The sequence below is a fragment of the Perca flavescens genome, chromosome 21 (assembly GCF_004354835.1).
Source record: "Perca flavescens isolate YP-PL-M2 chromosome 21, PFLA_1.0, whole genome shotgun sequence".
In the NCBI taxonomy this organism is placed as follows: Eukaryota; Metazoa; Chordata; class Actinopteri; order Perciformes; family Percidae; genus Perca; species Perca flavescens.
The window spans coordinates 2,823,418-2,848,435 of NC_041351.1; the positions used below are offsets into that span (position 1 = coordinate 2,823,418).

General features: G+C 41.8%; 1 protein-coding gene across 1 annotated transcript in view; it reads right to left on the bottom strand.

Moving 5' to 3' along the window:
• The window catches only part of LOC114548083 (glutamate receptor ionotropic, delta-1), a 674,316-nt gene that overhangs the window by 332,242 nt on the left and 317,056 nt on the right, over positions 1 to 25,018 (bottom strand). Inside the window, exon 2 of the mRNA XM_028567790.1 lies at positions 9,793 to 10,077. Within this exon, the coding sequence (XP_028423591.1) occupies positions 9,793 to 10,066 (274 nt within the window). The 5' untranslated portion in view covers positions 10,067 to 10,077. The remainder of the gene's footprint in view (positions 1 to 9,792; positions 10,078 to 25,018) is intronic.

The window sequence follows — 25,018 nt, forward strand, 5'->3', positions numbered from 1 at the left end:
GTTGCTGCGTCACGCTCAGTGGAGCCATGCAGCGAGGCGGCCATATTGATACCCTCGGGGCAGAAATCAATCCAGCTCCCAGTGTGTGTGTGTGTGTGTGTGTGTGTGTGTGTGTGTGTGTGTGTGTGTGTGTGTGTGTGTGTGTGTATGTAAGTGTGAGCTGGTGATCTTTCTTCCTCCTCACTTTTTTTTTTCTCCTGCCAGTGGCGATGGTTAAGAAAAGTGATGTTGGTCAGTTATTCAGTCCGTCTGTCAGACAATTCATAAATAACAAAGTGCTTTGGCGAGTCCCAATAAAAGGTCAGTCTAAGGCCTCCTGCACACTGCCTGCATGGCGTGCACGTCTCATGCGCGGCTAATGCATGCTAGAAATAGGACCGATGCCTATGTTTATATGTCATTTTGACACATACATATTAAAAATTGACATTGGCACCTGTCAATACAGAACAAAATATTTTGCTGTCAATATTGCCGACGTTGTCTTTGCTGTAATCAAATATATATTAGTATATATTTATGTTTATGGGAAACATCCATTGAAGCCAATTGAACATAGCAGCCAAACAGTGGCACTACAACTTCTGTGTCCGTCACGTGATGCCCGCTGGCCCAAAAAGATTGTTCCCCACAGACTTACATGGTGGAAAGACACGTCTGTAAATCAGTGGAGACATTTTTTTTAATGTCATGCGCCAATGAACGGGTCTCCCCCTCCCCTTCTCTCTTCACAGTAAGGGAAATCATTTTAATTGATGATTCCGGGGACCTTTTGACCTTTTCCTCTGTCATAACTATCAATGTTGCACACAAAACTCAGTATCTAAAGGGCAGATTGAGTATACTGATTGTCCATAGGGCATAAAGCCCTTAGCTTAGACGACCCCATGGCGTGCCCTCTTGTACACAACTGGTGAGGCACTAATTAAGATAAAAAAAATAATCATTTTGATTGTTCCTGGCAACCGTTTTGTATAGTGGGGTGTAATGAGTTATTGAGCCTGTAATAATCAACGTTATTAACTGGGATATGTCTGTGACTAAGGCTCTGTGTGCCTGGAGGGTTTAAAAAGTACACTCAGGCAGCTTGTTAGGTCTAAGACTACTGCAGTCCTGCAACAAATCCTCCTTTGTATAGGTTTAAAGTCTATGGCGTAGGTTTGGTTTCAACATTGGTTAAATCCGAATGGTCTTGGGGGGTCCCACAGAAAATTTGGACTGTCAAACGCTTAATTTCCTGCATTCTAGGAATGTAATTTAATGTAAATTGATATTGAATCTAATTGTATTCTTCTCCTGTATTGTTCAAAACTTTCTACATATTCGAAACACCACACGTGTTTCAAGATGTTGCTTTTAGGAATTATGTAAATTTTTGTTAAAGCAAATCCTCCCACTTATATATTACAGTCATTTTGCGCTACCAGAGTAGTAGCAACCATCTTACTTATTGCCCTTTCAAAAAAAAAAAAAAAAGGAGCAGGGAAGGTAGCGAGTAGGGAGGTTTTTGTGAGGATAAGGGGAGGAAGGAATGGCAATCCACGGAGCTTCTTTAATCATCATCACGGGCGACTGACAGTCCCGGCCAGACAGCCAAACCAAAAAGCCCATCTGCTCCTCGTATCCCTCAACAATGAGCTGTAATCTGAATAAATGGGCCTCGTTCTCGGCTCTACGCCTGTAATGGCTTCACTCATCACACGGAGCGCGGCGCTAGGGATGAAGATGAAGATTGAGAAACGCGGACGATAAGGGTTTTCAAAGAAGATTTAGTGAGCGTCCATGCGTTTAAAGTTGCTTTCCAAAATTCCAACTTTAATGCGTTTGTGCTTTTTAGTTGACTTTTTAATGACAAAAACTTATTAACGTCTTTCCTGTCATTCTGGGCGTATTGCTATCTTGAGGCAGGGGGAAATTATCGCGACATTGACCAACAAAAACCTGGTCTAAGCATGATTAGTGTACAGGTGTGCCTTAGGCTGGCCACAATACTGTAAAAGGACACTCTAAAATGTACAGTTTTACTGTATTGGGGGGTCCTGGGGGGTCCGAAAACCAGTCAGTATCTGGTGTGACCACCATGCTGTCTAATCAGCATCTTGATATGCCACACCTGTGAGGTGGATGGACTTTCTCGGCAAAGGAGAAGTGCTCACTAACACAGATTTACACAGATTTGTGAACAACAGAAATAAGCCTTTTGTGTACATAGAAAAAGTCTTTGATCTTTGAGTTCAGCTCATGAAAAACAAAAAACAGAAGTGTTACTTTTATTATTTTGTTCAGTGTATATATTTAGAAAGGCTGAATGGGTTTTACCGAGGAACGTCCATGATGAGAAACGTTGTAGATAAGGACGGATCAGGGAATATGGAATGACAAGAATTAGAGAGGATTAGTGTCCACATGAAAAACAACAGGTACAGGATCGATAATGTGTGATTAAGTCCAGAGAAGAGGTTTGTCTTTTGTTTTAATGTGCGGCTCAACAAACCAAGTCTGGGACAATTAAATTTGAAAGGAAAACCAAGAGAAGCCAGATGGCGTTGAGACTTCTTTGTACCGCCACAACTTCACTACACAATAGAAAGCTGACGAAAACCATTGCAGTCTGGCAAGACTCAACATGCATTTGCTTTGAACAAGTGTCAGGTGCCACTTAAAGTTACTTTTAGAATCACATAAAACACGGCGACTGCAGCGAAGACCTCAATTTTCCCCTACATTATGGGCCAAAAAAACATTTCTGAAGGAATACACATGGAGACGCAGTCGCTGAACCATTACATCTCTTTGTGAAAATAGTTGTTCAGGGGTTTCAGGGAGTTTTGAGAGGTCACATCAATAAAAAAAAAAAACAATCCACAGTTCACTAATTTGTTTGGCTTCAAGCTGCTGGCTTGAATTGCAAAGCTGGAGCGGTTCACAGCTACAACATGAGTATAGTTGATATTTCACGTTACTTCCAGGTGACTTTGCAGAGAACATTTTCATATGAATTGATAGGAGTCATTTACAGGGGATGGGGGGTGGGGGTTGCATCTGACCCTATAATCAAAACTGGGCTTTTTCCCGTTTTTGTATCTTTTTAATGTTTTTGTAGCTTTTTCTCAACGCTGTTCTTGCATTTTTTCTGAGATTTTGTGGTATTTAAAAAAAAAAATGTGGACAATTTGAGTTTTTTTTTTTGACCTTTTATAAAAAAAAAAAAAAAAAAAAAAAAAACTAAGTAGTTTTTGGGCAATATATTCAACATTTTTGTTGCCTTTTTCAGCGTTTTTTGGGACTACTTTTTTAAAAGTTTTTCAAAGTCTTTGGTGCTTTTTTTCAATGTTTTTGTCGCGTTTTTGATCATCGAAAATAACAAACTAATCTCAATCTGAGATTTGAAACAAAACCAATGTCCCAAATTCAAATCAAAACAGTGTCTTCGGAGATGGTATATAACCCATAATCACAAGTCAAACCAAAGTTCGTGCACCCCTAACCCATGCACAGATACTTCCAAAGAGAGAAACAGCTCGTCTTGCTGTAGAGACCACTCCTGTGCCGAGAGAGAGTGATAGAAGAACACGCTGAGTGTAAATGCATTCAGCGCGCCTTCCACTAATTGGTGCGTGGTGCGGTGGGAACATGCAGCTCAGTGTGACTTTGCCACAGCAGAAGAGAGAAAACATAAATTTTTTCCACCACTTAAAAACTCAATCATCTAAAAGGCTAATCCCAATTCCCTTTCAAGTGAACACTTCAGTCGCATTAAATAATTAAATAAAAACAATAAAAAGGCCCATTTTAAAGCTACAATCTGCTGTTTAAACTGTAATATGATGGACATAATTAAACATGTATCTGTAGAGGCCACCACTGTCTGAGAGTTAATGTGCCCATATTATGAAAAGAAAAAAAACACTTTTTTCTGGTGATTTGGGGTGTTATTTTGTGTCTCTGGTGCTTCCACACGCATACACACTTTGAATAAACCCATCCATGGTGTTCTGAGTGAGATACGGTTTCTGAATGTGTCCTGCCCTCAGTCTCCAGGTGAGCTGGTCAAAATCTGCACAGCTTTCTACGTCACTAGCCGAAACATTTGGTGTGTGCTAAACCACTTTAGCTAATACCACATGAGCTAGCTGTTTCTCCAACTTCAGTCAGTACAAGGCAGGATTAGTCGGGAGACTTCTTCTAAATGAGGGCGCACTTCACACTTTGCGTGGAATACCTGCAGAACAGGGACATGGAAGTAGTTCTATACAATTTATTTTGTAGATTATGGCGAACTTGTGTGTTGTAGCAGTGTTGTGCCATCGAGAACGAGGTGGCTAACCGCTAGCAGCCCTAGCTTCATGCTAGTAGGCCTTACCTAGCTACTGAGTATGTGCGACTCCCAACAAAGATGGGATAGAAGTGCGATGCCTCACTCTGTAGCTAAAACAGAGAGCTCAACACACAGGGTGAAAAGAGGAGCTGCAGCAATGTGCAGTACAACAAAAATATGGCAATTTTAAACCATGTAAACCATGTACTATTATTATCTTTTTAGGTGTGACTTTGTACGATCTGTCCAGGGACAGCAGATGTAAAATAGCCTTTTGGCTAATTCTGGCACAATGTACATTTTCTTATGTATTATTAGTGTGCATTGTCCCTGTTAAATAAACCTGAAATAAATAAAATAAATAAACCTATTCTGGTACGACCTCAAAATACAATTATGAACCTGAAAATGAGCACAATATGGGAGCTTTAAGTGTTTTGACTGTTGGAAAAGGTATATTTTAGGGAGTTTTGACAGCTATAGTTTGTCCTTTTGACTTTTCCAAGCTCCAATTTTGATAAAAATCCACACAGCTAATACTCTTTCAGAATCACACATTTCATATTACTTTTTCTCCCCTTAGCCACTGACTTGTCTTAGATCCTCCAAACCCAGTACTCTTCTGTTCCCTTTCCAGGCTGCGTTATTACATTTTATCAGATATGAAGTCGTGGTCCTCGAGGGTCCGGTCCATTTGTTCGCCTCCTGCAGTCACAGACGAGCTGTCGGCTCCACAAGGCGATGTTTTTCTGAGGGAGTCCCCACTGGTTTGAGGCGGATCAGAGGCTTAATCTCAGCTCTCATCAGTCCGCCTGACACTTGGTCATATCAGAGCTGGAGGGCAGCCCATATCAGAGCACAGCATCCATTAAATCTGTCCAAAGACTGCTGGGTTTATTCACACGGACTGTCTTCATCTCCCTCTGCACTCGTTTAAAAAAATGGAAAGAAATCCCTAAAAACACACCAATGCAAAGAAGCAGCTGTTGGTGTTCCGCTTTGTATTTGTGTCTCCATTTACTTGTTTATTCGTTGTGTAGTTTAGTTTACGTTCCACTTCCGGGATTGCTCCGGACTAAAACTACTTTTGAACCTACACATGTTCCACCAAAACAAGTTCTTTTCAGAGGCTATTTTGCAGAAGCACCGTGGCTCCGCCCAAGACCATTGTGATTGGTTTAAAGAAATGCCAATAAACCAGAGCACGTTTTACTCCCATCCAGGAATGCTGTGTGGACTAGCCAGACACTCCTTTGCAGCGCTGTGGAGGAAGGTATGGCAATGCGAGACTACACTTTGTGTGTCGATGTTCAGATCGTAAAAGCCTGCGATATTGCCTAAAACGGTGGCATCGTAATGCCGTCTGTTATGTGTACCCAACGGGCCTTTGTGGGTTGGCCCAGGCTTCTTACTTTCTTTTGTTATTTTTTTTTGGCCATACCTCCAAACTCCCATAACTCTGTCAGGTCCATTAAAGTCAAGAACAACACAGACAATAAAAATTCTTTAGAAAATTGTATTGAATAAATTACCGATTCAATTTGGCGGTATGGCTTCTGTTCAGAGGAGTCCCCGTCTCTTTCATGAGCACCATGAAAGAGCAGTGAGTCAGGGGACAGCAGCAGCAGCATTAGGGGACGCTCACACAGTTTAAGACTGGGAGAGCTACTATTCCCCCATATGAACAGAGCAGCAACAATGACATAGAAGCAAACGCCATGTTATACACAACAAGGTGGAGCAGGGGAGGAGGTGGGTAGCATAGATGGGAGCAGCAAGCAGTTAGGAGCAAACTAAAGTGGCTGTAAGTAGGGCGCCCTGTTTGGGTGTAGCCATTTGGCAGCGAGGGGAGTGACCAGCTGATATAGATCAGCTGATGCGACCAATGGCCAATAGCGGATAGCAGCGTCTTGACTACTTGGCCTGCCAGAACTGACGCTGACCCTCAATTTTTGATTAAATCGCAGTTAGTTCATTTGCAAAAAATGTACTTTCCCTAAATCTTGTGTTTGGCGTTCTTTAATATGTTGATGGTCACAGTTCATAAGAAGAGGAGCTTTACTAGTTTTCATTTTACATCTCAGATGCTTTTCCGTTTGATATCATTAATTTCCGTATTGTTGTTTTACAGTCAAATGCAAAGCTGTGAACATATTCAATCATCAATTCAAGGCTTGGGAAAGAGGTGGTTTTGCAAAAAAAAGTTCTTAGGAAGACTGTGTGTGCATTTGTTTATGCATACGTACAGTGTATGTATCAGAGTGTGTGCAAAGTCCTCTCAGTTTGTTTGTTATGGCCAGAAAGCTGAGGTTGTTCTGGACATTTTGATATGAAACACATGGGTATAAGGTTATAGGCAAATACACTTTAAAAGGTGAACTTAAGAAGATGCGTTAAAGTGGAGAGAATGCCCTTAGGGAACTCAAGAGCATTGACACCAACAATGGAGTCTGATAAAAGACAATGTCCGTTATTCTGCTTATTGAAATTCATTCTGTGTCTGCAACAATCAGTCAACTGCAGCAAATAACCCGCCTGGAAACAGCAACATTATGAAGAGAGCAAACAAATAACCCACTGCACACAGCGCCCAATAATGGAAATATTAAGAGTGCAACATCCTAACACAGAGGCTGAAGCATTGTGTGTGTTTGGTTAACAGGGCAGAGCTTTGCTGTGATATGGAAGCTATAAAACGTGCGGAGGCAGCTCACACACTAATAGCTGTTCGGCCTGTGCTCATCACACAGAAGGTGAAGGCAGCTGTGTTTTGCCCGGCAATCTTACTGCACATTGCAACGTATGTAACATGTATGTTATGTCATTTGTTTTACTGCAACTCACAGACATGAAGGGCCCTATTTAACGATCTAAGCACACAGCGTGAAGCGCCTGGTGCAGGTGTGTTTAGGGCGTGTCCAAATCCACTTTTGCTAGTTTGACGGCAGGAAAAAAGGGTCTGTGTGCCGGGCGCCTGGTTCTAAAGGGTTGTACATATGGCGCTTTTCCATTACATGATACCTACTCGCCTCGACTCTACTCGCCTTTTTTGGTTTTCCATTACGAAATAAAGTACCTGGTACCTGCTAACAGGTACTTTTTTTAGTACCTGCTCAGTCGAGGTTCCAAGCAAGCTGAGGCGAGCCGAGAAGAACCTGCAGGCTGCTGATTGGTCGGAAAGAATAGTCACTGATCACTGCATTGTTAGCGACAGACGGCATTTTTAAATAGTTTAGCCAGCGGTGTTTTTTTGCTGCCGAAGGCTCCACGCAGAGCTTTCTCCGTAGCATACAAGTGGCCTGATGGTTATACTTGTGCGCTGGTGTGTGTGTCGAGTCGCCGTGTGTGTGTGGGGAGCTAGTGAGCGAGGGAGAAGTGAGAGAGTGCCGGCGATTAGCTCCGCAGCGAGTAGTGACTCTAGAGTCATATAGTGAGAGAAACTAAGTGTCTCCCCTGTTCTTTCTGACCACAGTGGGAAATCTGGAGCAGGAGAAGTTAACTATCTTGTTGATTTCATGTTGTTTACGGAGAAGGAGAACCAGGAAATGAGTCAGGGGAAATGCATTGACATATATAAAATGGACCAGTAGACCCCGTTGCTCTGGACGGAGACCATTGGGGAAACGAAACGCTACCAAGCCACGCCCATGGCAGTCGCTATGACAACCAGCCACGCTGAGGCAATACTAAAATCTGCAATGGAAAAGGGACGCACAGTGCGCCAAGTCGAGGCGAGTAGGTACCATGTAATGGAAAAACTCCATTAGCGTCTTCATTAATCAGAGGTGTGTTTTGAGCGTAACATGCAATCAACCAATCAGAGATCATCTCCCATTCCCTTTAAAAGCCAGGTGCGTTGGACCTTGGAGCATTGCCGTTATGATCGAGGATTTGCACCGTAACATTTTTATTTGTAATCTTCTGCATGTGTGTGCGCTGCTGTGTGTCCCTGTGTGTGTAACAAGCATAGTGTGTGCGCGCTGTGCACGAGCCTAGGAGCATTTTACTACTGCTCTGTTAAAATAATAATGAAATGCTGCGTTATTGACTTTAGACCAGGTTTTTGTTGGTCAATGGCGCCATCACTTTCTGCTGCCTCAAGATAGCAATACACCCAGAATGCACCTGAACACACCTCCCTGTAAGACCAGCACACCCAGAATGCACCTGAACACACCTCCATGTAAGACCAGCACGCCCAGAATGCACCTGAACACACCTCCCTGTAAGACCAGCACGCCCAGAATGCACCTGAACACACCTCCCTGTAAGACCAGCACGCCCAGAATGCACCTGAACACACCTCCCTGTAAGACCAGCATGCCCAGAATGCACCTGAACACACCTCCATGTAAGACCAGCATGCCCAGAATGCACCTGAACACACCTCCCTGTAAGACCAGCCCAAGGTTTTCATCAAGGACTGATATGTAGATCTAGATCAGTACATCTGATATGACTTTATGACATTTATGTCCATCTTCACAGTCCGAGGATGGGTCTCTGCAGCCTCACTGTTGTCCTTCGGTCTTGATGTTAACACCGCCAGATGCTGGCCCACAGTTACTGGTGCACTCACTCTAACTGACTTTGGATTAGAGTATCAAAGATGCTAAATGCCTCCATCTGTCTAAATCCTTATATTGTAATTGCCACCATCCTGTATTGATCACTCTCAAAAATCCATTGAGCCTAATGTGATTTCATTAAGATACAGTCCAAAGTAAGCTATTGCAAACAAATACAGAAGACAGGGGAGTTGATGTCTAACGTTTTGCTGCAATATCCGGTCATGGAAACCTTATTCAAGGCCAGAAAACTATTAAATCATTTAGGTGACCTGCAGCCATCCTTAATGCTTTTTCAATTACTTCTCTACGTGCATTCCAATATTAGGTGAATGTATGGCTACGCTTTGGTTAAAAAATGAATATGTTCTGCTACGTTTCCCCTCTCATTCCCCCTGCTCTGGCGTTTCCCCTTCTCATTCCCCCTGCTCTGGCGATTTCCCACTTACTGTTTATTTGAACGATAGTTTACATGTTGAGTCTGTAGTGCAGAGCAGGAGATTTCAGACGCTACCCTTGTCACATGATGCAATGAATGTTTCCGTTGTGACTATGCAAAATTCTGATAACATGGAACCAGCCATGGAATTGTGTTTTTTTTAAAGTGGTAGACTGAGCCTATAGAAAATGTAATTGAAAATGTGTATTGTATTCGGATATACAGTTTGTTTAGAATGTAAACAAGTCAAATTAATAATGAATGTGAGGTTTCATTTAGCAGAATTACATCGTGTTGTTCTATCCTATCCAATAGTCTCAGCAGATTTTCTATGGTGTATTCTGATAAAATGCCAAAAGACGAAATCCCTTTCAACAGCCAGCAGCTGAATGTCCGTCAGCTTTTCCACAACACACAAAAACCTCAACTTTTGGTTTCCCAGACACCCAGCTCAGTCGATCACTTACCGTACTCGATGTCGTAGAAGATGATGAACTTCTGCCAGCGCAGCTCCTCCACCAGAGTCAGCATGACGTCGTTGAGGCGGACGGGCGGCCGGGCTGACAGGGTGTAGCGCTGTCCCCCGGGGCTCGGGTTCAAATGGCAGGCGGTGCGCGGCGAGCCCTCGCTGTTCCTCTGGATGTACAGGTGAGGGATGTGCATGGCGTCCGTCAGGGACTGCAGCGCGCTGGCGGACGCGCAGCCCGTCGAGGTAACCAACGCCAGTATGCCCTGGTTCATCAGCTCGCAGGCTGGAGGACGAGAGAGGGAGATAAAAGGTTAATTTGGTAGCTAAAGTGATACGTAATAAACATAGACAGTATATAAGAATGGACCAACAGATCCCGTGTCTCTGGACGGAGACCAGTGAAGGATATTGAAAGTCACTTTTCCGGTGATCCCTTGCTTTACTGAGCAGCCTCCAACTGAGAGAGAAGAAGATTTTTTTTATTTTTTTTTATATTAGGACAATGCACATTAATCAACATTTCTGTAAATGCGCCAGTGTTAGCCAGTCGGCTGACAACGTAAATGTGACGTGAGCAACGTGTCTGAAAGTGTGAAGTCTTCTGGTAGCTGTGCCGAGAGAAATCTCAATCATTCCCAATCTTACAGAGACGGAGAGGCTAATTATTGCTAACTAAAATGCTAGTTAATATTAGTAATTAAACCTAAACAACTCATGTAAGTCGAAACTGCCTGCGAGCTTCTCCTGTACTATACGGTAATTCCTCTACTGTGTGACACAATCGTTAGCCTACGTCTGCTACGGAGCCATAACGTGAGCTACAAGCTAATGGAGGCTTTTATACATTGTCGTGTTTCTTTAGAAATAAACAACGGACAAATAGAGTCTTTAAACGCTTCAGATGTAAAGTTATTAACGGTCAAAGTGACGTCAAAATGAATGGGAGTCAATGGGATGCTAACGGGAGGTGATCTCTTTGTAGCATCAAAATGGCTATAAAATGCATTCAGATAAATGTCAGTGCACCCAAGAAGAAGACCTATTTCTGTAGTTTCGTGTTTCAACCTCCGACGTAGCGTGGCGTATAGCCACTTCCCTAGTTAAACTATTTGTCTCATTCAGAGACCAGAGACCCAAACGGGGCACTGTGTCTGTCAGAAGGTCTGAGATCTACCGTATCAGCAGAGCAATCACGTAATGCACAGCAGACTATGGTGCAGGTATAGATTATTTTCTGAAATATAGCTGGTGACTTTATTCTTGTACTTTATTCCTATTATCACTTTATTTTATTTTTTTTTAAATGGTATCGGGCCATCTCTACAGCACAAGATTCAATCAATCATACCAGCAAAGATTCTTTTCAAAATATAGCAGCAGTCATCCCTGGAAGCTTCCAAATGTTACCCCAGCAAAGTAATCACTGTACCTGCAGTTTCATGATGCTTTTCCTCACCTATGTTCTCAGTGACAGCTACTGTATGTTTTAAAGCCTGGTTGAAGCTCTTAACCTTCTATTCAAATTCAAATTTGACCCGTTTACAAAAACCTTCTATATCAGAAGTATGACAAAAGAACGTTGGAAAAAAAGTGACAAATGTTGGGAAAAAAGCTACAAAAATGCAGTAAATCAACAAAAACATTTTTGTTTTAAATGCTGAAAAAAATGACAAAAAAAAAAATCTAATAAAGTGACAAAAACTTGGAAAAAAGTGAATAAAATGGAAAAAGCAACAAAAAAAATAATTTAAAAAAAGAGACAAAAAAATTGGTAAGAATATGACAAAAATGTTTTGAATAAAATCGACAAAAATGTAGAGAAAAGCGTAGAAAAAGAACAACAAAGTGTGGAAATTTCGATTCAGTTCCTTGACCTTTTGCTACTCCAGTCACTCAGTATATCTCAGCCTGCTCCTCTCTCAGGCCTTCCTTCCCCAGCATGCTTCCATGGCACTGCACGCTGCACAAAACACACAAGCTGCCATGTTCTTGTTCTTTTTCTTCTTCTTTGGACTTTTACGGCAGCCGCCATCTGTATGGTTGCACTGCTGCCCCCTTCTGGAACTATTCTTTTACTCTGCCACCCTTTTTTTGAGTTGAGTTTTATTTACAGTGACCATCCAAACTGATCCCATAAATGACTAGTCATTTACTCTCAAAACCCTCCCTCGATGTCAAATCTAAGACTTCCTCTGATATGTGAGTGTGAGAGGTTGCTAACCATCTTCCAGTTCCTTCTTGCTTTAAGCTGCCCGACATTATGCCCGCTCAAAAACATCGTCGGTCTTAACCTTTGGGAACAAAATCCAATCTTGAGTTGTTTCCACTCAAACGCTTTGCTCTGTTTTCAGGTATACTGTTTCACACTCGGGCTGCAACTATCGATTACTTTCATTGTTGATTAATCTGTGGATTATGTCCTGGATGAATGGATGAGTTGTTTTGGTCTCTAAAAATGTCAGAAAAGGGTGAAAAATGTGGATCAGTGTTTCCCAAAAAGCCCATGATGACGTCTTTTTGATGATGCTTTTTGTTAATTCTTTTACCAAACAGTGAATTTGATTCTTGTATTTTATTTAGTATACAATTTTAATACGGAATTGTACATTTTATTTTTGGATTTCTATTCTCACATTAACTGCTATACTGAACTATATTTTTATTTATGTATCTTATATGGTATTACATTTGTATTCCTTCATATTTTTATTCTTAATTTAATCCTTATTTTGCTCTTTGTTCTTTAATGATTGGTGTTTTGTGTAAAGCACTTTGAGTTGCCTTGTGTTGAAATGTGCTATATAAATAAAATTGCCTTGCCTTGCCTATGTCTACGCCGTATACAGAGGGCGTAAACATATACGGCACTTATCGCGAGAGGAAAATGTTATCGCAAGAAGAAAGCTACGGTTGAGTTTAGGAAACGTGACACGCGGGACCCGATCCCCGGTCTCTTGGGTGAAAGTCCTGTGTTTGACCCATCCACCACCACGACCAACCTCCCTACGTAGCAATTCTCCCTTTCATACTACTCACTATGGGAGCAATTCACACGCAATCACAAGTAGGGGTGGGAATCACCAGAGGCCTCACGATACGATATCATCACGATACTTACGTCACGATACAATATTATTGCGATTTTAAAGATATTGCAATATTTTTTCCAACTTCAAATTTTTCCCAATTTCAAATGATGTCCCCAAAAGAAAACTTTGTCAACATCTGTTTTATCTAAAAAGATGAATTTCTCTGTTTGTTCATCTCACTTCAATTTTATTGCTGCAAAATGGGATTGTCAAGCAGACAAACTGACCAACACATATATCATAAAAGATCCATACTTGGCGTCTGTGTATCGATACAGTATTGCCACGGAAAATATTGCGATATTATGCTGTATCGATTTTTTCCCTCACCTCTAATCACAAGGTAATGGAAGTCAATGGAGGCCAAATGGCATTGATAAAAATGCTAAAAAGCGAGTATGCATCTTGATAACACGGCAATATATACGCCACTTCATAACATCAGTCTGTTTCACACCTCGGCAGAATGAGAAGACAGTAAGGAACATGTGTGCTCCTCACTTATCCACTTTGCGGAGATGAAAGCATATCACAGCTTGCAGCTAACATTTATCTTTTCCTTCCTACACTTTACCCACTTACACCGCGTCTAGCAGCTTCATCTTGGCTCCGAATCACCTTTACAAGCTTGTTTTCCTCCCCTAGTACAGGCATAATGCAACATGACCTCACACAAATTGCAACATAAACTCTTTCAACTAAAGTCTCACATCTAAAGACAATCATGTCACACAAGACTGGGGCTCTTACAGGGTCACACACTGCAAGACTACAATATGCAATTACTGGACAATATTCTGCACTATGCACATTTATCTATTAATTACTCTGTGTCACCTCCAACTGTGCAATATGTCATCTCTATTCATTCACAACTTCCTCATCTGTATATCAGTGTATATACTGTCTGTTTATATAAGGTTGTTTTATTACTATTATTATAACTAATTGTATTCTATTCATCCATTTCCTATATTTTTTCTAATTAATGTGTATTTGTGTTAATCTGATGTGTGTACATTTTTCTTTTGAGCTGCTGTAGCACAGGATTGCCCCTAGTGTGGGATTAATAAAGTCTATCTTATCGTATCTTATCTTACAACTAGATTTGTTTTATCAACACTGCATTTCCGCCCGAGGGTTCTTAATTTTTTCTCTCATCAGAGTCACTTTCCTACACCAATTAGATGTCAATGATGTATGTAAATGTCCATGTGCATACTGCATATGAAAATTCACACGTACGTTTAGCATTTGAAGGCCTCTATTAATGAGTTTGTGTTCTGTACTGTCTTTTATGTAAGTGTTGAGTCATTGTATTTATAAAAAGGGTCCATCGAGGGAAGTGCATTGCAAATTAGCTCATGCTACAAATGCTGTGGTGTGCGGAATAGGTCTACGCTACATACTTGTCCCCGTACAAATAAACTGACATGCGGCACAAGAACGGGACAGTTAGGTTTAAAAAAAGGGAGTCGCCAACGAGTTAACAGTGTTGCCAAATATGTATTCCGAAGCTGTAGGGGAGCTCTAAAAGCGAGAAAACAGCGAATAAATTGCCAAAACTGCATAGCGCCCCTTTAATCTTGCAGGGTCATTACAACTAGATTTGTTTTATCAACAATGCATTTCAGTCAACTTCTGTCAAAAATAATGAAAAGAGGCTTGGTAGGTCTGTATCGATCTGAAACTTTCATATCGGATTTAGTTTGACATTCCTGTCTCTCATGACTACTCACACGTACACACATCATCATTTTATCAATATTCTTGTGATCTTAATGTCACCTGCACAAGCTTGTTGTTTAAGGTTGGCATTAGTCTCAGAAAAGTCTCCTCTATAACATATAAAAAGTCCTAAGAGATCCAAGTGGTGGAAAGTATTGGAAAATCCTGAAATTGGGGATACCAGTTTCCCAAAGCAGCCCATGTTAAAGGGAGACTCTACAGGTGAATAGGAAAAAAAAAAAAAAAACTAATTTAACTAACAGATATCTACATGAAACTTACAACATTCTGTATTACAAGTTTTCTGAACTTTAATGTTTAATTATGCAAATGAAGCATTATCTAATTAAATAAGTGCTAATTTACATAAATAAAGGTGTTTCGGTATGTTATATATATTCCAGAGAAGTGGAAGAGGAGTTATAAAACATTTGTCTGATTTCTGTGGCGATCTGTGGTAGATGCACCCCTTCTGTCTCACAAAATGCTTGTACTACCCCCCACTGAGTTTGACGTGCCCCATAAAAGCTGCCCTAAAACCAGTCCAACCTCCAAACACCCATGTTGCTCCCACCCTATAATATTCCTAAGTGCTGGCTCTAAAACCGACTCATGCAAGCTCCACTTCCTGCTGAGACAGTTCCACTCTCTGTATTTTTACATCCTCACACAGCGGCAGTATTATCCCCAGCCATGGTGCATTTAAACTCCTCTATTGAACCAGATACCGGAGCTCCAGAATCTGTTCTCTGTCCACACACTGCTGAGGCAGCGCCAGCCTCCCGTCCAATCATCCGCTCCCCCTTTAAAGCAGGCACATCAAACCCTGTTTGGAGCCACACAAGTCGGAGCCAGAGGCCAAACTGCAGACACCACAGTTTAAGTTTCCCTGGAAGCCCTTACGTCTCACTAATACACAGATTTTAAATATTTGCAGGATGGCACCCATTGACTTGCATCATCTCGTTTTCAAAAGAGTTACTCTTTGGGATCATCCTCAATTTTCCTCTCTCTGTGTGTTCTCTAAATCACTTCACTTCAGGAAATAAATACAACCTTTGAGCTAGCGAGCTAAACACTGAAAATGTCAATTTTTTTGTTTAAGATTATTTTTTGGGGGACTTTTTCGGCCTTTATTTTCACAGGACAGATTAAGACATGAAAGGGGAGAGATAGGGGGAATGACATGCAGCAAGGGCCACAGGTCGGAGTCAAACCCACAGCCACTGCGCCAAGAAGTAAACCTCTCTATATGTGTGCCTGCTCTACCAACTGAGCTAATCAAGCCACAGAAAATGTCAAGTTTTGAAGACAGTTTGGATGGTGCAACAAGGCAGGCCTTTTTCGTTCTTTCAGAGAATGATTGTAAAGACTTACAAAGAATATTTTTAGGGCATTTCATCTTTAACTGGGACATTTTGGGACTGATGGACCTTTTTCACAGCAGACATTTTGACTTGTCATAGTAGGACAAGCACAGCTGAAATTGATAACCTTAACGATGGCTCAATTCCATCAAGTGTCCGAGTAAGATATTTCAGTGAGTCAGCATGCACAATACCAGGGTCTCTCCTAAGTGGAATGCAGCCATCAGTAATGGTTTAATACCAGGGTCTCTCCTAAGTGGAATGCAGCCATCAGTAATGGTTTAATACCAGGGTCTCTCCTAAGTGGAATGCAGCCATCAGTAATGGTTTAATACCAGGACCTCTCCTAAGTGGAATGTAGCCATCATTGATGGTTTAATACCAGGGTCTCTCCTAAGTGGAATGCAGCCATCAGTAATGGTTTAATACCAGGGTCTCTCCTAAGTGGAATGCAGCCATCAGTAATGGTTTAATACCAGGGTCTCTCCTAAGTGGAATGCAGCCATCAGTAATGGTTTAATACCAGGACCTCTCCTAAGTGGAATGTAGCCATCATTGATGGTTTAATACCAGGGTCTCTCCTAAGTGGAATGCAGCCATCAGTAATGGTTTAATACCAGGGTCTCTCCTAAGTGGAATGCAGCCATCAGTAATGGTTTAATACCAGGGTCTCTCCTAAGTGGAATGCAGCCATCAGTAATGGTTTTTAATACACTGCTTTTACTACTATGACATGTCAACGTGTCTGCCGTGAAAAAGGTCTATTGGTGGGATTTCAGTGGACGAAGTACACACGGAGATACACTGGTGAGAGCTAATAAGGTTTAACCATGTATCAGCTAATTTAAATAGCTGTGTCAACAGGTAACTTCATGTAATATTGTATATTGTTTTCTGTTGCGGGGTGCAAATGTTCCACCAAAACAAGTTGAGACTGAGACTGAGACTACATAGCAGAGCCACCATTGCTGCGTCTGGAGCTTAGTCCCAAGACCGTTGCGATTGGTTTAAAGAAATGCAAACAACCCAGAGAGCTTTTTTTCCCCCTATCCCAGAAAGCATCTGTGGTGTAGCCAGACCTTCCTCCACAGTGCTGTGGAGACAGAGCTGGCAATGCAAGACTGTTTTTCCTGACAAGAGACCCTTTAATGTCATAAGTTATGTTCATGTATGTACTATATAGCCTGTAGAGAGTAATGCTACTAACTTAAGTAACTGTTGTGCCTAATCCTGGTTCAACTAAATAGACACAGGAATGCTTCAACTGCTGGTATTTTAAATGTTACAATGCAAGTTTCCCTGTTGTCCTAACATTTTCAAAAACACATGGAGATCCTTCCCCCCCACCCCCTGTGTTCTCCCCTGACAGGCACACAGCCAAGGTTTAAGCCTCTCAGCAGCCTTCATCTCCGGTTAGAGCCTTAGCTTCTCTGCAGGAGAAGATCCGTCCAGACTTTAAGGTCAAAAGAAGCTCCAAAGGGCAGCGTCCATGTTATGACTGAGCTCCCACCAGGGAAATGTTAAAGCAACACATTTCTGCAGCAGCAGAGGAGCAGGAAGCAAAAAAAAAAAAAATGCCAGCTAGTCTTCCCCGGAAAAAAACACGCAGCTGGAACCTGCAGCGTAATGTTTGATGACTCAAACTTGGCTGAACTCCTTTATTTATCCAGGTAAGTTGATTGAGAACAAGTTCTCATTTGCAACAATGTCCCGTAGTCCTAGTATGCATGTCTTTATGGTGGGAAGAAACCAGAGCACCTGGAGGAAACCCACGCAAACACGGGGAGAACATAAAAACTCCACACAGAAAGGCCTGGACTCGAACCCAGAACCTTCTTGCTGTGAGGCAGAAGGGCTAACCACTGAGCCACCGTGCTGCCTAAGGGGTGAATGTCTCCGAGCTCGGAACAAACGCAGGACAGAGGAGTGCGGGAGAGCGTCAACGTGCAGCTGTTTCTCCAAGTGCACGGAATTCAATTTCATTACGAGAACAGCACTATGTTTGGCCACACATTCTCACTCCCATCGCGTCAAAAAAATGATGCTTGGTTAGCCTTTGGCGCAAAAAGTTGCTCAATAGTGTTTTTTGCCCCCAACTGCTCCTTCAAGGCACCTAACACTAACTTTAACCTTAACGTAACTTTAAGTGTTTTATTCACACCAGTGGTTCCCTTGTGCCCGTGTCCCTCGCAGCACCCATCATGGGTGCTGCATTTTAACCCAAACCTAACCATAACCATAACCAGTGCCTAATCCTAGTGCCTTCCAGGCACCGTTGGGGGCAAAAAACACAGATAAACCATAAAAGTCTCCTGTAGAGTCATATTTAGATGTGCTTAGTCGGGTCTCTCGACGTTACTTTTTGACTTTCTAGGTCGGGACGTACGTTAAACGGACACATGGAACAAGAACAGAACACAAATCCCGGTCTCCTGGGTAAAATGCCTGTGTTGTTTGACCCATCCACCCCCCCAACCTGCCTCCTTATGGTTTATCTGTGTTTTTTGCCCCCAACGGTGCCTTCCAGGTAGCGCTGCCTGGAAGGCACCGTTGGGAGGCACTGATTTTAAAGACTTTTACACCCTTTCATACTACTCTCTACCGTTGTCTCTCTTAACACTAAGTCATCTAACAGCGATGCGGTCGAGCTGCTGCTCTGCCCGGTGCGTTCCATACTGCTACTTCCACCTAAAGAGGGATTTTTGTGTCGGTGTCTGAGGCTGTGGCTGAGAGACACTGACCAAGGGTTAGTATTTTACGAGTTGCGAGGGAGAACTGGTTGCGTTTGCAAGTTGTGCTTCGTCAGCATCTGGCTGTATTTTCAGGAAGCAATGAAGAGGTAATTATTCCACCGACAAAATTTTAATTGTCTCAAAGATAATGAGACAAATGTAGAGAGGGAGCTAATGAACTTGCACAACTTTTTGCTAATAGCCAACCAGATAGGGGACCTTTCCTAGTGGGTATACAGAAACCTTTGACCATTTTCTAGTGGGTGTATGGAAACATTTGATCTTTCCTAGTGGGTGTATGGAAACCTTTGATCTTTCCTAGTTGGTGTATGGAAACATTTGACCTTTCCTAGTGGGTGTATGGAATCATTTGACCTTTCCTAGTGGGTGTATGGAAACATTTGACCTTTCCTAGTGGGTGTATGGAAACATTTGACCTTTCCTTGTGGTTGTATGGAAACCTTTGACCTTTCCATGTGGGTGTATGGAAACATTTGATCTTTCCTAGTGGGTGTATGGAAACATTTGATCTTTCCATGTGGGTGTATGGAAACATTTGATCTTTCCTAGTGGGTGTATGGAAACCTTTGACCTTTCCTAGTTGGTGTATGGAAACATTTGATCTTTCCATGTGGGTGTATGGAAACATTTGATCTTTCCTAGTGGGTGTATGGAAACATTTGACCTTTCCTAGTTGGTGTATGGAAACATTTGATCTTTCCTAGTGGGTATACAGAAACCCTTGACCTATCCTAGTGGGTGTAGTGAAACCTTTGACCTTTCCTAATGGATATACGGCATATACCTGCGTATCACGTAGACTACACCACTGGTGAGAGCTGGGTTGCAGGCCAGAAAACCCAAACAAACCAAACCAAATTCTCCGTAGAGCTAAGGGGAACTGCAAAGTCTACGACCATTTTATTTTGTCACTATAAGTGACATTACATGGAGCCATTTCACCCACTTTCAACATAAAAAAATACTGATCAGTGCAGATTTAAGGATAAGAACAATAATTTCCCAGCATGCTTCCCCTATTTAGATCTGCAAAGATTAATCGATTAGTTGACAACTATTAAATTAACGGAGTGTCTATTTGCACCCCCGGTACAAATAGCCTCGGCCACACAGTTGAGCTATTTACACCCTGTGACGTAACAACAAAAAAACGTTGCTCGCGTGCACCGAAATCATGCCGGACGTTCATCTTCCATGACCGCAGAAACTGGCATATTAGGAAAGTTTTGTCTCTAAAGTTTATAACAATTGAATTTCTAGCAGAAAATGGATACTACAGTTGCGCTTTCTGTCTTCAGTGAAAGCATACAACCGTTGGTTTGTTAGTTAGTACCTATTTTTTTGTATACAGTGTGGTTACCTAGCAACCGAGGCTTGAAGAAACCAAGTGGTAAACAGTTGTTCATTATCCTGCCTTTTTTTTGCAGGGTGGTAGGGGAAGACTCATGAATATGCCTGCTCTGGTTGGGTTGGTTAGGTTTAGGCAAGAGGAGTGGGATTGGTTATGGTTAGGGTAAGAATGTCAGGGCGATAATATTCCAAAAAGGTGTAATACATGAGTAGTATGGATAACTGTGTGTAAATATATGCCAAGGTACTGTAAATGCACAGGGGTGGAAATAGCATACATTGATATTTGTACCAGACAGGGTATTAATAAAACACATTGCTGTGTGCACCGGTGGGGTACTAATAGCATTCATTTCTAATTGCACCAGGGTACAAATAGCATACACTTCTAATTGCACCAGGGTACAAATAGCATACTGCTAATTGTACCAGGGGTACAAATAGCATACACTGCTAATTGTACGAGGGGTGCAAATAGCCTCACCCTTAAATTAATCACCAACTATTTTTATAATCGATTAATAGGTGTGAGTCAGTTTTTATGAAAAAACAGAAGAACTTGTGTGATGTCAGCTTCTTAAATGTGAATATTTTCTAATTTCTTCTCTCCTCTGGGACAGTAAACTAAATATCTTTGAGTTGTGGACAAAACAAGACATTTGTGGACGTCATCTTGGGCTTTTTGGGAAACACTGATCAACATTTTTCTCAATTTTCTGGCATTCTAGAGACCAAAGAACTCATCCATTCATCCAGAAAATAATCAACACATTAATCAACAATGAAAATAATCGCTAGCTGCAGCTCTATACCATATAAAGCCTTGTAAATCTCTGGGGTCTGACCCTCAAATACACAAAGATCTATAACGGCTCCCGTCTTCTGTTGATGTCCCTGCATGTGACGAGAACAATCACACGTTTAATGAGCCTCGGAGCATCCGAGACTGAAACTCCCAGTCGCTCCGGCCCCTGAAATCACAGAGGACTAATTAGCATTATATACTAGAATGGAACTAATAGGTTTTGGAGGCTTCAGATAAACAACGGCGCCCAGAGCTGTTGGAATAAGTCACTCAGCGGCCAGCTTTAAATGATTTGGGCTGCGAGGTGACTCACTCGCTCTACGAGTCCACAGTGACTCAACGGTTTCATCTGTGCTAAATGAAGCCTGCGCAATATTTAGCCGAAGAGACTCCCCGTGCATCCTAATGACACTTACAGAGTGACTCCTACCAGACGGCCGGAGACAGAAACCATTAGAGTCGGAACAAGACAAAGATAACCCTCCCTCCCTCCCTCCGCCTTGCTCCCTCTCTCCTTATTAGAGTTATCTTTATTGATATCTTACTCGCAAATTAGCTCACAGAAACAAACTCATAATATCCTTCGAGATCCTTTCATTGTCATTTACTTTTTAAAAACACAGATAAAAACAGGGTAATTAATAGAGCTCTATAAACATACATAAACAACAGAATATATAGTTTCCAGCAGAATATTTGTCCGTACGACTATGTGATGTATTGCATTGTATTTAAATGAATAAATAGTATGGCATCCTTAGTAGTTTTCTTGAGCACTAGGTTATGGATTTATAAAAAAAAAAAAATGTTTTTAAAAGGCCTCTCAGATAGTGACTAAATGTGATTTAGATGCAGGGACATGATGTGTAAAATAATGCATTCAGAAATATTCAGCCTGTGCTTTTGGAGAATGATTTGTCGAGGATGTAAACATCCTTGCAGCTGCGTGCGATTTCTCCGGCTGCACAGATGGCTTACATTAATGAGAGGCAAATATCAAGTGAGAGAGGCAGCTATGCAAACCTGGCATGTAATGCTTTCTCACGAAATACAAACGCTACACGAGAACTAATCAGATTGTAGAAAATAGCTGCAGATTCTCTTTGTCTTCTTGGCTTTTTAGTAGCTAATGCCACTTAGCTAATTATTGTTTGGAGTGAACTACAATCTCAGGATTATATTCTCTCTAAGCATGATTAAGGAATTATAACTTGTAAGTATGTCTGCAAAACGAATGTACAATTCACAGAATCAAGTCAATGAAAATGCAAACTACAGCTTCTGATATGATAATGTGGTTTAAAGGTTTCATTAGACCAGAGATCTTCAACAGGGGGTCCGGGACCCCTTATGGGGTCCTCAGAGTCACTGCAGGGGGGCCTCCAAATTATTGATAATTGAGTTTTTTCAAAAATGAAAAAGTCTTAACATGAATCCAACATATTTTTAGCAACTATAAATCCCCACTGATGATAGGCTAACTGGCCTATAGGTAATGTAGTCACTAATGTAGCCATCCACAGATACAGTTCATCCCAAATAATTCAAATAATGTGTTATGTTGAGAATTAAAAGATCATTTATAAAATCATGCCAACAATTATTATTGTAATAGCTTAGCATTTCTATGCACTAAAAGCGTATGTATAAAGGCTTTAGGTCGCCCTACACGTTATTGTAGGCCTAGTTTAATATGCAACTTAATTTTATTCATTATTTAGGAGGGGGTCCCTGCTCTCTCTCTCTTTCAGTTAAGTTGTCCTTGGCTTAAAAAACGTTGAACACCCCTGCATTAGACTGCATCTTGTAAAAACCTTTCTGACGTGATGCTTTTATGTAGTTGATGGGTTTTGGGGTGAAAACCAATGCACACATGTAGACCCCCGACATGAAGGCATTGTTTTCATTCAGCCATCTAACTGAAGGTGGTTTATACCTAATCACCAGGGAAGAGCAGGGCTACACATGCACCTCTCTGTCTTATATCATGTAACCACAGTAAAGGTAAAGCTGCCAGGCTGCCAAGCTCATCTCTGTGAGCAGTTTGGTTACGTATGGGCACCAAAACTCCTTAGTTAAGTTGATAAAAAAGATGGTGGTTTGGGTTAAAATCAGACATTACTTCACTTCCTGAAGGTTACCATGTGATGCAGAATGTGAAGTGACAAGCGAGGATGGAGGATGGATCTCTGAGGAGCTATGAGCGAGGATGGAGGAGGGATCTCTGAGGAGCTATGAGTGAGGACGGAGGATGGATCTCTGAGGAGCTATGAGGGAGGATAGAGGAGGGATCTCTGAGGAGCTATGAGTGAGGATGGAGGAGGGATCTCTGAGGAGCTATGAGCGAGGATGGAGGAGGGATCTCTGAGGAGCTATGAGCGAGGATGGAGGAGGGATCTCTGAGGGGCTATGAGGGAGGATGGAGGATGGATCTCTGAGGAGGTATGAGGGAGGATGGATCTCTGAGGAGCTATGAGGGAGGATGGAGGATGGATCTCTGAGGAGCTATGAGGGAGGATGGAGCAGCCTTCCTGGCAGCCGTGCAGCTGAAACCCGTTGCTAACTCCGCCCAAACAGCTGACGAATCTATGTAACCCTTCAGAGGAAAGGACGTCTCATCCCTTTAAAAACATGACGCTTTTTTCGACATTTGTGTGTTTTTTTTTCAAATTTGTTGTCAATTTCTTTTTACATCGTTATCGCACTTTTGTTGCCTTAGATAAGGGGTGTCAAACTCAATTTCCCAGAGGGCCACAGTGGAAAAAGAGAATTGCATCAAGGGCCAGACATATAGAGTTTATTGACATGCTTTTATTTCATCAAAAAAGTAAAATATCTTCGACTCAATTATTGCATGTCTCATATAGTCTTCTCACTCACAGTTTGGTCCACATAAAGCTCTGAAAAAAGTGATCAAAAAAGTTCCAAAGTCGTCCTACAATTTAGCAAATCAAGCAAAACAATGACTACATTTTCTAAGTAATCGACCACACAGCTGACTCACAACAAGCTCTTTCACAGCCTGAATATGCAAACTCTCTGCTTCTGGGGGAATTTCTGAGTCTCAAAGTCGGCAAATTTGCCAAATTATGCTTTGAGTGTCGCATAATTGCAAGTTGAAAAACAGTTTCCCATGTTTTTGGTTTGGTGCACAACTAGGTGGGCCAAAAATATATTGTGAACCTACATTGACATGCGGGCCGGATCAGAATTAGCTAGGGGCCGGGATTTGGCCCGCGGGCCGTGAGTTTGACACATGTGCCTTAGATCTTTTCTAACTGCTGTGGCCTAAAGATGTCTTATCTGTAACTGAATCAAAATCATGAAAATGACCCTCGTGTCTCATACAGTACGCCAGAATCAGATCAACTGCTCGCCCTGAATATCCAGACGCTGCTTTCACTCTCGGCTCCACCTTTTTTCCACCCCGTCTGGCTCCATGAATGTTTTTAAATCACCGCAGCACAATAAGAGGGGAAATTAGATTCAGTCATGTGTTGCGCAAAGGGGCCGGGAAGCACAGATAATCGATAGGCAGTGGAAAGAGATAGCCAGCCTGGCATAACAAAACAGAAGGATTAGTGCTACGAGACGAGGCCTGATTGAACAGATCACTGGCACGAGACAAAGCGGCAAGACGAGGGAATTCTCCGTTTCTTATTCACTCTTCGTCCTCCTCTGCTGTCTATCAAAACGCTTCATGTCTTCCTCAGTACAGTGTTAACGCACAGTATTTTCATGGGAGTGAGGATTTACGTTGCTGCTGTTGATCAATCAAAAGATATAGCGCAAAATATTCCAACTATAGAGCCACAAAAACGGCCATATACCAGCAGGGAAATTCATATTTTCAACTCCAACTTAGAGCTTTATTTGCCAAGTTTGTGTTTTACCATCCCAAGTCAATCACATTATCTAACAAAAGTATGTTCATGGGGCTGATCACGGGCGTCAGTTTGGTTTGAAATGTTCTGGGGACAGAGACGCATTTGGAAGTGCGTTTTTCAGAAGCGCTGGGTACAATGACGCGTTCATTTTTTTTCTTCTATTTTGTGTTTTGAAAGACGGTGGTCTGTAGCTTACTAATGTAAATTAATAAAAATGTATACAAAAATGTTATGATGTCCGACAC